General features: G+C 42.4%; 1 protein-coding gene across 1 annotated transcript; it reads right to left on the reverse strand.

The window, feature by feature from the left end:
- Window positions 1-914: 914 nt before the first annotated feature.
- Window positions 915-13,949, reverse strand: STT3A (STT3 oligosaccharyltransferase complex catalytic subunit A). The gene is made up of 18 exons (XM_028707625.2): window positions 13,798-13,949; window positions 10,139-10,261; window positions 9,847-9,907; window positions 8,992-9,113; window positions 8,541-8,686; window positions 8,049-8,139; window positions 7,843-7,949; window positions 7,087-7,251; window positions 6,378-6,558; window positions 5,705-5,860; window positions 5,278-5,369; window positions 4,981-5,136; window positions 4,531-4,719; window positions 3,123-3,239; window positions 2,804-2,906; window positions 2,505-2,693; window positions 1,666-1,781; window positions 915-1,182 (listed from the first exon to the last, which is right to left on the reverse strand). Exons 2-18 carry the CDS (start codon window positions 10,224-10,226, stop codon window positions 1,144-1,146), a joined length of 2,118 nt encoding a protein of 705 aa, XP_028563458.1. The 5' UTR covers window positions 10,227-10,261; window positions 13,798-13,949; the 3' UTR covers window positions 915-1,143.
- Between the last annotated feature and the right edge of the window lie 1,816 nt (window positions 13,950-15,765).

The following is a 15,765-nucleotide window of genomic DNA, read 5'->3' on the forward strand; positions in this document are numbered from 1 at the left end:
CTAGGACTCAGGTTCCCACTCTAGTGTATGGGGAAGACTGACTAGGTGATCTATGTCCCCAGTGTACTACTGTCCAGATGTAGCAGTTAATGGGCACCTTTGAGAGCCCTGGTTTCTCTTAAGGTTCTCTTTAAACTGGACATAGACTAAACAGAACTTCGAACAGAGAACTGGCCCCTGGAAAATAGGACAGACCACTCTAGCAGAAATCCTAGGGCTAAGTTTCACTGAATAGAATGGGTCTTCCCAAAGTAAACATGCATAAGATTGCATTGCAAATTTAGGGTCCTATTATACATACTTACTTGAAAGCAAGCCTCGCTGAACAGTGAGCTCAGTAAATAAAGGTAAATTATGACTGCCAAAGTGCTAGTTACTTAAGCATAACTTGTACTTGAGAAGCTTTAAAACACTGGGAATCTGGCTCAAAATCCAGGAGTTTAAAGGCCATGAGAACAAGGGGACAATTCTCAATCAGGCTTGTTCATTTACCCAATATGGTTGCCACTTTTTGGTTTTGGTTTTGCTCACCCCTGACCTTTAGAATACATGTGGTATGTCTGGAGACTCACTTTGGGGTTAATGCAAATTTTAAGAGCCTAGTTTTTAAGATGCCTAATGCATATGAAAATATACTTCATTTATACACAAAGTACTTGGATTCCATCAATGGCAACAGCTGGAGGGAGGCTTGCTCTTTGTATGGCAAGTGTGTGTGTAAATTAACAAGCTAGGCTTATTTACATAGGTGGAAGACCTATTCCAGCTGCTTCATTCTCTTACAAGAGGGAACGAGGAAAAGTAATTCAAGTGTTGACAGATCCTCTTTCTCCGAGCTACTTATGTCTGATCATGTAGAATATAGCTGAAAACCATCAAGTGAAGGGACAGAGATAAATGAATACAAATGCACACTTTTTCCATACCCCTTTTAATGATCCCATCATAAAGCTACTGTTTCTGATTTGGTAGCCGGTTCATATTTATAAAAATCATTCCATCTAATACAGACTCATTACATGAGGACGGGATTTCTTGGGCAATTAAATCCCAATTCCTTACTGACAAACAGTATAAAAAAATTCCAACTGCTTCACAGGCAATGGCTCGGTCAGTGCTCATTATGGTGTATCTGAAGGCAAATTACGTTCTCGACAATCCACGATTATCCAAGTCCTTTACCTGTTAAGGCAAAATTAATATTAATATTAAAAAAAAGTTTTTTGCAGTTTAGCTTTATTAGGAAAAGGTCTCTAACCAGTAAAAACAGATGACTCTTCTATGAAATCTCTAGCAATTAACAAAGGATTTTATATCTTCAATAGAGAAAGACAGGGCTCTTTATGCTTTTGCTATTCAGTGCTGTTGAGAAATCTAGTAATTTAACATTCTCCAATCGTTCCCCAACACCATCCTGTCTGGGTAAAAAGCAGAGCAACCACTCCACTTCACTAGTATTGTGATGTAGTGGCTCATGATAGATCTAAATGTTGTAGCAAGACAGTGTTAATTACTTTCTAGGGTTTAGGACCTTGAACAGCCTAGACACATATGATCCAGAAGCAAATGGGGCCCATGCGACATTTCTCCCATGACTTTCAAATACAGGAAAGAAAACTCAGTGTCTGGAAGCAGACAGACACCACACACAGCACAACTACTTACTTTGTATATTCGGACTAGCCAGTGTTCTGTGGTATATGCCTCTTCCAATACATCAAGCTCAAAGTCTTTGTTGCCAATCTCAGCATTTCTCACTCTGTCATAACCTGGAGGACGCTCTGGAAAAGAGAGGTGGGAGAGAGAATTAACAAAAGTAGCTTCAGTCAGTTCCCTGATGCCCTTCTCCCTATTACCGTATTTTTCGCCCTATAGGACGCACTTTTTCCCCTCCAAAAATGAAGGGGAAATCGGAGTTCCCGCAGGGCTGTCTAGGCTGCGGATAGCAGCCTGCCGCCCGGCGCGAGAGGTGGCCTGAAGCAGAGTGCCCCCCGCGCTGGACAGACATCGGCCAGCCCCACAAGCTCGGGGGACAGCAAGGAGGCACAGCGCTGCCATCCCGCTGTTCCTCGACCTGGCTCGGTTTCCCCGACCTGGTTGGGGGGGGGGGAATAAAGGGGGGGGGAATTCCTTTATTTCCCCCCCTTTAAAAAACTAGGTGCGTCCTATGGGACAAAAAATACGGTAAGTCTAGTTTTACCACTGTATGAAAAAATCTGTTTGTGTTAGCAAAAATGTAGACACGTCAACATCAACTCCCCCCCACCTCCGCTAGCTTTCCATCAATTCACAGCCAATGACTTGTTAAATAAAAATGGAGTCAGAGGAAGCCAATTAAACAGGATGCAATGTGTGACTGAAAGAAAAAAACCTCCCCTGCCACAATCTATTATGCTAGAAACACTAATTACATGTCAGAGAGAAGACCAGGGATCATCCAAAAACACAACTCCTAGGCAAAATTTCTGGCTCTCATTTGCAGTGTCCAGATAAAAGTGACTTACTGGCTTCTGTATAGACTTGGCCAAAGCGATAGTAGCACATCTTGTACATGAGGCAGTTAAGCAGCACAGGAGAGCCCTCCCTGTCCACACGGAACTCTCCTGTTGGTGTGTAGTAATCATGCTCTTTTATGTGCTTTCCAGTGTCTGTGCTGCCTCCTATTCGCACCATCCACAGAAATTTATTGATATCTAAGGAAGAAGCGGCAACTTTGTCAATGTAACAGAGCAGAAAACCCATTAATAAAGAACAATTAAAGGTCCATTCATGGGAAGTTTGCACAATACAGGTATGAGATTACCATCCGAGGAATATCCAGTGAGGCCTCCAAATATTACCAGCACATAACTGACATCCAGCTCCCTCATAATCTCGTAAGCTCGCTCTTCTGTGGATGCCATGGCCTGAAAATTAAACAAACAGCAGCTTATAAATTCACGTATCTCAGTTACCATGCCTTCTATTATCTATGTATAAATAAATAGTCTTAACTCCTTCGTTCAATTTTGTAGTTCATAATAAATAGCAGGGACAAGAAAACTGCAAAATGCCTTCATCGTTTCTCTGGAATGCGATGGGGGGGGGGGGAACCCTGGAATTCAGAGAGCTACTGCACCTACCTGACCAACTCGAGAAATGTGTGTGTTATTCCAAGTGTTGTTATCCACAAGAATTGTTCGGTTTGCCATGGCTGTTATCTGATATCCATAATCCCACCAGGACATTACTTTCGCATCCTGAGCTCGAAACAGAAAAAAGCAATCAATGTAGTGAATTAAAAGGCAGTAAATGAGTTTGAGCTGATTTGTGAAAGGACAAAACGACTACAAATATTTCTCTTTGTGGGTCAGTATTCTGGGATTATCAGTTGAATGGAAATGGCAGTATTCTCAAAAATTCATATGTGAACATTTTTGCACAACAGAAGAATGATGAATTTGCCACTGTGAACAGATTTAATATGTATGCTGACAAAGTATTTTAATAATAGAAGTGTTTTAATTAGAAACCATTCTGCTTGGGCTTGGAGACTCTTCACATGCCATTTTACATTAGTAATTTTCAAAAAAGCTTTTTAAAAAGTACAGTGGTACCTCGTGCTCTGGTGGTCCATTACCTCCATTAGCTAAAGTGGTGCTTCAGGTTAAGAATGGGCCACCAAAACGAATTAAGTTCTTAACCCGAGGTACCACTGTATTTACAAGAATTGTACAGTGCCAATTCATTATATGTATTTTAAATTATTGGGAGATGAGGAAGATTTTTTTAATTCTATGTATCTGCATGTCGTTCCCCCCTCAATTAATTATAAAACATTCTGGAGTTTCAACAGATTCTGAAGGTTCGATATTCAACAGATTAAGCAGCCATCAGCATTTTCCCTCCCCACCTTGAAGTTCATTCAAGACCATTAGAGATAGCACATTCAGACAGGTACCAGTGCCAAGAATGTAAGCCAACAAGACAGACTGGGCAACAGTCCTTTCATATAATGACATTACAAATACATAATCAGGCAGTAATTGAACATTCATGCCACAAATATTTTAGATTGAAGGAGAAAATATATGCAGATTCCCTAAAATGTAAACTAACCACCTGCTTCCAAATAAACTTGATGGATCATCAAAATCATCTTCAGAGGCCCTACTCAGGATCCCTAACCTTGTCCTCAACTCCCACTCACTTGCCAGGGTACCTCCTTGATGATTTTTAGGGGAAGCAATGCTTTATTCCTCAGTAGGACCTGATCCATGATGCTCCTACTGAATCTGTAGATTATTTTAGCAGTTCAAATACTGCTGTCTACTGATTTTATTTTCGTGTATTGTTAGCTGCCTCAGGAATCTTTGTGAATGAAATATTGAAAGTATTGACACATGTGACACATGTGCTTTAGACTAAACTTCAGCCAACATAAAGATTAGGAAGCATACCTGCTCCTTTAGGGCAGGCCCTCCAACCTCTCCACAGCACCTAAAACAAACTCAATGCGTGTGCAGAGACCAGTCCTGTAGAGATTCATACCTCTGGTGTATTGTGACGAAGCCAGTAATAAGCTTCCCTGAAGTCATCAAAGATTATTCTGCTGCCGTCGCCACCACGTGCCGACAGCACTATGGAGGGAGAAGAGTAGGCTTCACTGGTTACCCAAGTTGAATGGAAAGTGTAGGTGATCAAGAAGAAAGCCATGACCAGGATCATGCCACTGGCAACCTAGGAAAGCAAGAGTAGCCATCAAAATGTGAAACAGTCACTCAGTAGTTCTACAGAAACTACCTTACTTACAACACAAAAACTGTTACCCATATATAGCAGGTGATCTGTAGAATATTCAAGTGCAATTCCCACAATATTTCTTTCCTATGCACATCTTAGTGGAGTACCCGGCCTTCTCCTTTTGAGTCATATTTTTAATATCTTCCAGAAAAGTATGATAAAAATCTAACAAGTAAGGAACCTCACATAGCTACTTACTTCGTTTTTGATGGGGTAAGTAGCATCCTGTTGCTTTTTTGTCTTCTTGTCAGGTCGGCTGATATCTAAATTTTTCATGTAAGTTGACAACACTTGGGAGACTCCAATGCCAGACAGAATGCACATAACTGGGGCCAATACCAACATGAGACGAACCTGTTAAGACAGCAGCATCATACTGAGTGCTTGGCTACCATGCAAATGAAATAAAAACTGTGGAAGCGTAGGGACAGCAGAAACAAAGAGATTCCATGAAAAAATTGCAAGTCCCATGATAAGTCAACTCTCAGTACTCACCATCACAGCCGAGAAGTACATGCTGGTCACACCATACATGATGATAAAAATGCGGGCATCAGACAGATTACTGAAGCAATAATACAGGCCAACTGTAACAGAAAGATAAATGAGTCAGCTGCCAGAATACTTACATCTATGCATGCAGATAATACAAAATAGAGCATTCTTATTAAAACAGTGTTTAACACTGGCATTAGGGCAGGTTTTCCCAGCCTGGAGCCCTCAAAATGTTTGGGGCTACAACTCCTAGCAGATCCAGCCAGTGTGGCTAATGGTCAAGAATAATGGAGGTTGCCTAAAATATCTGGAGGGCATCAGATGGTGGAAGGGTGTCATAGAGACTAGCAGTCACCAACTCAAGAGTCAGATATTCTGCAAAAGGTGGCTGGTATGAAAGCATAGTAAAAAGCTATGCTAAACTAACCTGGGAACATGAAAACAAGAAGTTGCAGATCAAAATAGTAGGATGACCATGTGGTAGGCTGATGCTCAGAGACTGAAGCAATGATGGGAATATTGTTCTTCGCATAGGAAGGATCCAGCAGTGAATAGAAGCGACCAGTCCATGGGGAGATCTTTCCTGTGTGAAAGTAAGAGATCCAAATGTACATATTCAAGTTTACAGAGTAATTAATATCTCTCAACAAGTTTACACAATATCTAAATTCCAATATGCGTATTCTATACCTAAATTTCCCCAAAGCTCAAATTTAAAAGTTCAGTTTCCTAAAAGGTAAAACAAAACCTGATGGACCCCTAGTGATATTTGTTTTTCATTTTTTTCAGGTAAACATCAAAACAGGTTTCTTCCCCTTTCCTTAAGCAAATTCAACATATAATAAGGATATTAATAATTCAGTTATTGCTACTCAGAATGTATCTAAATAAAAACTATTATTCCCAGCATGGCAAAACCAAATGCTTACACAGTTTAGCTACTGTGTGTATGCACACAGCTGAGAAAAACAAGTATTAAAATATTTGATGGAAAAAATGGTTCCAGACAAAAACATGGAAATTCTCTACTGATTAGGAAAAATATTGTTCCTACTGTAAGAGTATAGGAATAGCATGCATTTTAGTAGCACCAACTGCACCTGTAAGCATCAGAATGGCTCCTATTGACAGAAGGACAAACCCAACCAGGGAGATTACACTCCTGAAGAGAATCTCGAACTGCTGAGGGTTCAGTTTGCTGCGCAAATAATCTACAAAGGCATGAATCTGGCACAGGCCAAATACACCCAAGGCAGCCATATGTTCAGATGACAGGACAGGCTGCAGGAAAGAACAAACATGCATCGTTAAGCTGCATTATGTGACCATTTAATAATTTGTCTCTGGCCAACAGTCTCACATGCGTAAGCCACTCCTTTGCCACGAAGAATTATCGCTGTACACATGGACAATAAGTCCAACATAGAATACATCTACCTACTAGCCCCGTTTCTATTATTGTTACTTTATATGGGTCTGATGAGTGTCTCCCCCTCCAATTTTCTATTTCAGTTCAATAACATTTATCTTAATATGGCTGAGGCAGAGCTAAACGATCTGGGTAAAGCCCAGAAAGACCATGCTTTTCTGTGGCGAGTATAATAAAGAGAGTTGTTTTATAGCAAGAGAGGCATTTTATCAAGAGGCAACAATGCAATAATGCTCCTCTATTAAATGAGAAATGCTATTCGAGGACTGATTCCGATGGGTGATCTTATCTTTTCCCTATCATATAGTAAGGAAGGTTCTGCTAGCCATGGATTTGCACAAAATCACAACCAGCTTTCTTCAGTATCCCAGATTTCTCACCTGGAAGCCAACGAAAGATATCTGCATTGATAAGATGGTTCCTAGGCAATATACTGTGCAGTAAGCCACATATATCCGATGGGAGAATCGTCCAGTTAGCATCAGCACCAGTACATGAAGGGGAATGAGGTTAATCAAAAACACATAACCACCCCATGAAGAAACCTGAAAAAAGATTAAAGGGGGCACAGCATTTTACATCTATAAATACTAGTGTTTGTTTACTCCACAAAGCAAAATATTTTTAACTTCTAAGTAGAAGTCAGTACTACAGAGGCATACTCTTACAAAAGAGCCTTGTTCAATTGCTAAATGAAAAGGCCACTCGATACCCCTGTTGAGCTAGTGGGGGGAAAAGCTGGGCCTGGGCCTGATCTCACAGATGGAGGGATGTGGTGAAGATGATTGCTTAAGGTTTTCTTGTGTATTCATGACTGAAGTAAAATTTACACAAGAGAATCTGAAGGCTCACAGACAACTTGACTGTTATGGCACCAATCACCAATTCAACCACCACCACCCCTCCCACAAATACAGCAATAACAATATTTCTGTAGCGGTGCTGAGTACTCCTTATTACCAGTACCTAGTCCCTTCACAAACTTGCAGTGATGTTGGATCCAGGATTGCAAAACATATTCAGCTTGGTAGGCTGAATTCCACTCACTCTAGCCAGCTCTGATGATGAAAGATTAATCTGATGGGTGAAACAACTACTGCTCAAGAAATTCAAAGCATTATTGAAAAATCACTTACCATGTAGAAATAGGCAAGTGCACACATGGCTGCCCAATAAATGGAGCCGGTTTTCACTGCTTTGATCCACATGTAGTAAGTCAGAAGCATACAGAATATAGCAATACCTGGAAATAAACAAGACATAGGAGTCAACCGCATAAAGAAACCCCCATCATGCAATTTCCACATGTCAGTAAGCAGTGTGCTTTAAACACTGATCTTACCTTCATTGTCATAGGATCCAGCGACAGAACGAGATATGTAACCAGGTACCACAGCTATCATTGCTGCAGCCAAGAGACCTGCCCCTGCATCCTAGACAGAATAAAAAAATAAATTGAACTTTGATTGCCCAGACTGTCTTTCACGATATGTAACAAAAGACTTCCCGGTTCCTTCTTCCTTATCAATCCCAATATTGACTTTAAGATCTGTACAGGCTTCAGGTTAGCAAGTATGCATTACAATTCAAGTTTGCAAATGAGGTCTACTTGTAGAATGTGGATTTTCTTGTTTAAAAAAATGAAGATTTTCATATGCAAACATACAATTGCATCATCTATATGAATTAAAGGGAACATGCACAATGTTAACTGCCTCATAAATTGTGTGTAAGCAACAATTAAAAACTACTAATACCAGCCTCAGATTTTTTACAGTGATGAATGAAATTAGCACTAGGAAGCATTGCAACCACGACCCATTCTTGTTTTTACCTTGAGTTCTTTGGTGAGGTGATACGTTACTATGGTGGTGAAGGAGGAGAAAAGGGGAGCCAGGAAAACACACACATTTCGTATGTCAATTGTAATGTGGAAGAAGTGCAGAACATGGTAAATCGCTGCTGATGTGATCATTAAACCTGAAACAGAGGGAAGGAAAGATGTTCTATTGGCGAGAAATCACAGATTTTCCAAATGCAAAAGAACAGAACGAGCAGGTGCAGGACTTGGAAATATGAGCCAAATCTCATCCAGCAAGGGGTGATGCCTGACCTCCAAACGGCCAAGTAAAGCCTCTTCAATACTAGCAAGATATTTATTTGCTCTAAATAAGTTTGACAAAACACTACAACCGTTCTGGAAGATGCATGGCAAGTATTCCCCATTCTCTCTAGCACTTTTCATCCAGTTTAAAAAAAGGACAAAGTTCTGAACATCATTTTACCTGGATAGATAGTCCCACCAATGATTCGACCCAGCGGATACCATGCTCTATCGTCAAACCAGTTGTGGAATTTATAGAAACCCTCTTCTGCCAGGAAGCGAGTTGTGCGGTAGTTAAAATACCTGTGATAACAACAGAAATCTGAGTGCCTTTTCAGCTGCATATACAACACACTATTTGCTGCTCCTCATATTACAGTCTGAGCCTTCATCTAAGGTTCTTAGGGAAAAGCACTGCCACATCTAATACATAAATCAGTGTCAGCCTGATTGATGAGAAATGTTTCCAGTTTCTGTCTAGTAGGGATCTGATTTCCAAACACAAACACTCCAAACAGTTTTCACCACAAGCAACTAAAAGCATCCAAATTACTTTTATATATCATTTTGCATACTGCAACACAAAGTGCACTGCTTTATACAACCTTCTCTAAATCATACTGGAAATCTGAAGCAAAGAAGCTCCATCTTCCATAAACATGTTCATGCAACCACTGATTTAAGTGTTTCATTGAAAAACAGAATTGTCATTGGTCTCACAGCTTCAGAAGTTACTTATGAAAACATTCATTCTACTATACTTTCATCTTTACATTTTTAAATCAATTCCCTATTCAATCCAGAAGGGTCTAACTAAAATTGATACTACTTCTACTGTTGAATTCACCAAGGCTAACCCTATTAGAATTTTCTGCAGAAAAACTCTTATCGTTCAGATATTTTTGAAGCCCTGTCATTAGAGAAGGACAATCTATCAATATACTTCTGGGTAACACCACAATCAACACCTGTACATAGCAGAACAATTGCTCTCTCAGAGCAAAGTAGACTACTAAGAGGCAACAGGAATACTTACGGATCAAATTCATGAATGACACTCTCAAATCTTAATACAGAGAAGAGTCTAGTAGAGAAAGCTGCAACATAAAAGGAAGGAATATTAATGCAGTTGTACAGGTAAAGTGTTTTTAATGCTGGTCCTTTGCTATGTGGAAGCTTGATAGTTTGAAACTGTTATAGCCATCAAAGAAGCATCTAACATTGTGTTATAAGCATCAAGGCATAAGATACAAAATGAACCAGCAGATGCAGATGATGCTTATAGTCATATAGTTATCCCTGACTAATTTTTTTAAACTCATACTTACATAACACAGCTGCCATTGACAGAATCAGGAGCTTGAGGAGAGTGTCCTGTTTCTCATAAGAGAGGCGGAGGAAGCCTAACTTGGTCATTTTGGCAAAGGCAACAGCAAGGAATCCTTAAATACCTGGAAGGAAAACAGAAAGTAGAGATCACCAAGGTTGTTGGGGTTTTTAAAACTGAACTAGTGCAACCAAGTCTTCAGGCTCTCTAAATTATAACATTACAAGCAAACATATTTCCTAGAACAGGTCATCTCCTGGGTCATTTACAAGGTATCCCTCCTATGAGAAGCAATCTAAAATCTCAGTGACACAATTCCACACAAAAGCATTCCTTTTTCAGAGGAACTGATCCAATACCATCTTCTGCCCATATAAAGTCTCTAAGGTTGCATACCATACACACTCATCTGAGAGTAAGTTCCAATGGACTCAAAAGGATTTGCTTCTGAGTATATACTCATAGATCTGTGTTAGCCAACATCAAGTGTTCCGACACATTAACATAGCAGCTTTCAGGTATAAAATAAGCCTATGCCAGCTAATTGTTTATAACTTGTTTTTAAATGTTATATGTTAATTTGGATTTTATATTTATATTTGTGGGCTGGGTATTGTTTAGAGGCTTTTGTTGGGGGAATGTATTTTTATTAGTTTGTATACATTAGTATTGTTAACTGTTTTACTCATTTTTATTACGCATTTTGTGCTTTTTATATTGTAACTTTATGTTGTGAACTGCTCTGAGACCTATGGGTATAGGGCGGTATAAAATTTAAATAAATAAATAAAATGTGTAATGACAGCCTGAATTGGAATTTTCTCTTATATAGTCATATTTTTTCAAATATATTAAAAGAAAATGCTTTCATTGTTGTACCAAAATTGGGTCCTATCTATGCATTTGTGAGGCCAATGATTTTTAAAAGAAAATAAAGCAGAGTATACAAAATAGATTCACTTATAGATTTCAACGTTACTTTTATTTTCCCACCCAGTATCTTACAAACTGCAAACATCATATTAAAATACACACACAAATATTGAGTGTGCGTTTTCTATTAGAAATTCAGTAGTACACAATTTTGGAAGGGTAATAATGACAAAACAAATAGAAGCCATTTTAAGTAACTTGATGCAACTGTTAAGCGCAGCAGACTCTGATTGGCTTGTCACTGTCTACAACACTGATAGCACTAGGTAAATATTGAGCAATAGTGATCGGTAGACAAATGGGTAAATCTACCAGCGACACATATGGATATGAAATTGAGAGAAATGAACTGTCCCAAAAAAGCATAGTTCATTTTTGCTAAGAGATGCTAAGGCAGCCTCTCAACCTTGAGTCTGTATATGTTGTTGAACTACAACTCCTATCATTCCTTGCCAGCATGACCAGTGGTTAAGGATGATGGGAGCTGTAGTTGAAGAACTGAGGACCCAAGGCTGTGCTAGGGGTGGGGTGCAGGGATAGTCTAAAAGATGTGTCTGTACAGTATTTGCCATCTGAAATCCCACATCTATCAAGCTAAGACTCCTCTGGTATTTTAATAGCAATGTCAGGCATAACACACAGAGAGACATGTTACACCAATTAGTACAGTCAAACATCGGCTGTCGAACGTAATCCGTTCCGGAAGCCCATTCGGCTTCTGAAATATTCGACAACCAAGGCACAGCTTCTGATTGGCTGCAGGAGTTTCCTGCACTCAAGCAGAAGCCATGTTGGACATTTGGCTTCCGAAAGACGTTTAAAAATCGGAACATTTACTTCCGGGTTTTCGGCGTTTGAGAGCCGAAACGTTCTAAAACGGAGGCGTTTGGGAACCAAGGTTGACTGTATACCTACAACTAATATAGCTAGCTGCATTACGCTGGATGTTCTCAACTTCCAAGACTACAGCTTACTCACCAGTATGGCCATCCTCATCACAAGCAGAACCTTTAAGAAACAAATCTTTTGTGCCATGAGGACATTTTTAAAAAAAGCAACATGCCTTATACTCTGATGAGAGAATTCATCCCAGCAGATTCTAGAGAGCTGAAAATGGAATGTTATCTATTTCTGGGGATATTTATTACATGACAAAAGGTTCCAACCTTTAAGAACACAAGACATAGTTACTGCCTTATGACTCTGTGGACCTCAATTAACGCCCTATCCCAAAGAGTGCAAAAATGAGTAATTATGACACAGTATTTTATATCTGCCAAGGGTCCAAATAAGACTAAAAAAGAGATAGGAAGAAGAAATGCTTTCAGTATCTCTTTGATACTGGTCTACTTAATTTTATAGAACTAATTATTATTATTATTTGTTAGATGACCTTGTAGAGGGAACCCTGTCTTGCTGTGCGAGTCCAAGGGCTTGTTTGCATGTTTTGTGGGTGTGTGCATTTGCAGGGATTAACCAGAGTTTGATTAGCCATACTGCTGATCTACACATATGCATGTGCCACCAGTACATTTCTTAATGCAAGGAAGGAATTCTATGGTTCATGAGAAACTTGCCACAATATTATGAAATGGGGTGGGGAGCATATCTTTATAGAAACAGAATAGGGGAGGTCTGCTTTGCAAACATTTTTCTGCTTGTTTAAATAAAGCTAATTTACAATGAATAACACCATCAGTCCATCTAGTCCACAGCTGTCTGCATTAAGAACCATTAGCTCTTCAAGGCCTTTTAACGGGAGACACCCTGAGCTCTTCTGCACACGAAGCATGTGTCCTGCCTTTATAGCCCCTGGTGGGGAAGGAGGCTGCCAACTAAGCAGGGAAGGCATATCTTGCCTCACAGCTTTGATAGGGCTTTTAAGATTTGCGGGAGGGAGCACCCTCCCTTAAAAAAGTTAAGCATGCATTGGGTTTCCCAAACTTGGGTCTCCATCTGTTTGGGGACTACAACTCCCATCACCCCTAGCTAAGCAGGACCCGTGTCAGGGATGATGGGAACTGCAGTCCAAAAACAGCTGGAGACCCAAGTTTGGGCCTAGATCTAGGCAAAGCTAAAGGTGGTGACGGGCATGTGCCACTCTCGATTTCAAGATGGGCCGCTGGAGAAGCGGGAAAACCGTTTTACCACTTTCAAAGCTCCCCAGGCATTTCAAAGAAGTCTCCGCGATTCTATGAGGGGGGAAACCAGCATGACAAAGGGGACGTGCCACTGTTCTCTCCGTATGCAGTTTTGCTCCTTGCAAAACAAGACCATGTCCGGCTGTGTTGCTGCTGCTGCTTTTAAAAAAGGAAACCCGCTTCCCTCAGATTTCACCCCCTCTTCTGCAGACTACAAGCCCCTCGAGGGAAGGGGCCTGTGGCCCTGCCCTCCGCGTAATAGCCGGGGCACGGCTGGGGTGCTAAAGAGCGGCACCATGGGCCTTTGTCGCCGGCGTGGGAGAAATAAGCACCGTATTTCAGGGCTGAAGGGGAGGCACTTTTCAAAGAAGGCGTCGCCGCTCCTGCCAGGCAGAAGAAAGCGGAACCGCCTCAGCCGGCGGCCAGCTCACTCCGAGGTCGCGGGTCCTCCCACCAGGCCAGCTTCGCAAGGAAGCCCACGGCCGCCCTCAGCCTCCCCTGCTCTCCCTCAGGCCCCGGCCAAGTCTCTTCCCGCCCCCCTCAGGAAGCCTCAGCCCAGCAGCGGCGCCCGCTCGCTTCCCCTCACCTGTGTGACTCGGGCGCCTCTCCTCAGCCATCCGCTCCCTCAGCCATCCGCTCCACGCGCATCCACTCCCTGCGGCAGAGACGGCCCGCCTCCCGCCAGCCCAACTGCCGGCCAGCGGTTGGCGGAGACGGCTGCCGATCACGCCGAAGGGGGGCGGGCCTCTCCGAAGAGCGCCGTTAGGACGAGGCCAGCGTCTTTCGCCAAAGGGGAGGTTTCAGAGGCACGCTCCTCCGCCTCCGTCGCTGATTGGCGGAGGGGAGAGAGACGGCGGGGAAGGCTGTCTTTTGAGGGACCAGGGAAGTTTGGTTGAGGGCGCGAGCAGTGACGTGTCGCTCCCGGTTGGTAGAATTCGGAGTCGGGCAGGAGGGGTGTGGCCACAGTTCTCCACATGACAGGATGCAGAGGGGCGTGGCCGGGGAACGAGATCAGGGCTCTATGCTATGCCGGTGCAGTCAGATGCATCTGGTAAGCTCCGCTTAGTGCAATGGGATTTATAGAATTGTAGAGCTGGGAGGGCGGTGCAACGGGGGTAGCGTTGCATAATTTTTCAAGAGCACGTTGGAAGATGAGTAGCTTCGGAATTGCAGAACTATACACCCATATTTAGTTGTATGCATACTGTATGCTAGGGACGCGGGTAGCGCTGTGGGTTAAACCAAAGAGCCTAGGACTTGATCAGAAGGTCAGCGGTTCGAATTCCCGCGACTGGATGAGGTCCCGTTGCTCAGTCCCTGCTCCTGCCAACCTTGCAGTTCGAAAGCACATCAAAGGGCAAGTAGATAAATAGATACCGCTCCGGCGGGAAGGTAAACAGCGTTTCTGTGCACTGCTCTGTTTCGCCAGAAGTGGCTTAGTCATGCTAGCCACATGACCCAGAAGCTGTTCGCCAGCTCCCTCGGCCAATAAAGCGAGATGAGCACCGCAACCCCAGAGTCGTTCACGACTGGACCTAATGGTCAGGGGTCCCTTTACCTTTATACTGTATGCTTGTGACACAATGACCACTGATAAAAGTCATCTCCAACTCCTTGAAAGATTCCATCAAGGTTGTCTCCAAAAAATGTTGCACATCACTTGGGAAACAGGCAAACTAATGCCCAGTGTACTGGAAGAAGCAAAGATCACCAGTGTCAAAACAATGATTCTTCAACATCAACTTCGGTGGACTGGTCATGTTGTTCAGATGCCCGATTATTGTTTTCCAAAGCAACTACTGTATTCCAAACACCACTTTCTGGACACGGCCCAGGCGAAAGGAGCGGAAGCACCGTATAACAGTGCCCCCAGCTCCTCTAGATGGTCCAGAAGGATATTATGGTCGATGGTGTCAAAGGCCGCTGAGAGATCCAGCAGAACTAGGAAACAGCTCTCGCCTTTGTCCCTAGCCCGCCGGAGATCATAAACCAGCGCGACCAAGGCAGTTTCAGACCCATGGTGAGGCCTGAATCCCGATTGGAAGGGATTCCAAATGGTCTGCATCCTCCAGTCGTGCTTGGAGTTGTTCGGCAACCACCCGCTCAATCACCTTGCCCAAGAATGGTAGATTTGAGAGTGGGTGATAGTTGGCCAAATTGGTCAGGTCTAAAGATATTTTTTTAAGAAGCGGTTTAATGACCGCCTCTTTCAGTGGGTCTGGGAAGGCTCCCTCATAGAGGGAAGCATTCACCACCTCGCAGAGCCCATCGCCCAGCCCTTCCCGGGTCGTTTTATCAGCCAGGATGGGCAAGGATCAAGGAGACAGGTGGTCGGTTTCACTTGTCCAAGCAGCCTGTCCACATCCTCGGAGGTAACAGATTGGAATTGATCCCATGTAACAGGACTAGACAGAACTCTAGCACTCTCCTGCCCAGGCCCTGCTCCCATGGTGGAGTCTACCTCCTTACTTAGGACTGTGTAGTCTCAGACAACCAGAGCCATTAGATCTTTAAGTACAGAAACAATTTAAGAAAACCTATTTTAAAAGAAGTA

Source organism: Podarcis muralis, chromosome 15 (assembly GCF_964188315.1).
Source record: "Podarcis muralis chromosome 15, rPodMur119.hap1.1, whole genome shotgun sequence".
Classification (NCBI taxonomy): Eukaryota; Metazoa; Chordata; class Lepidosauria; order Squamata; family Lacertidae; genus Podarcis; species Podarcis muralis.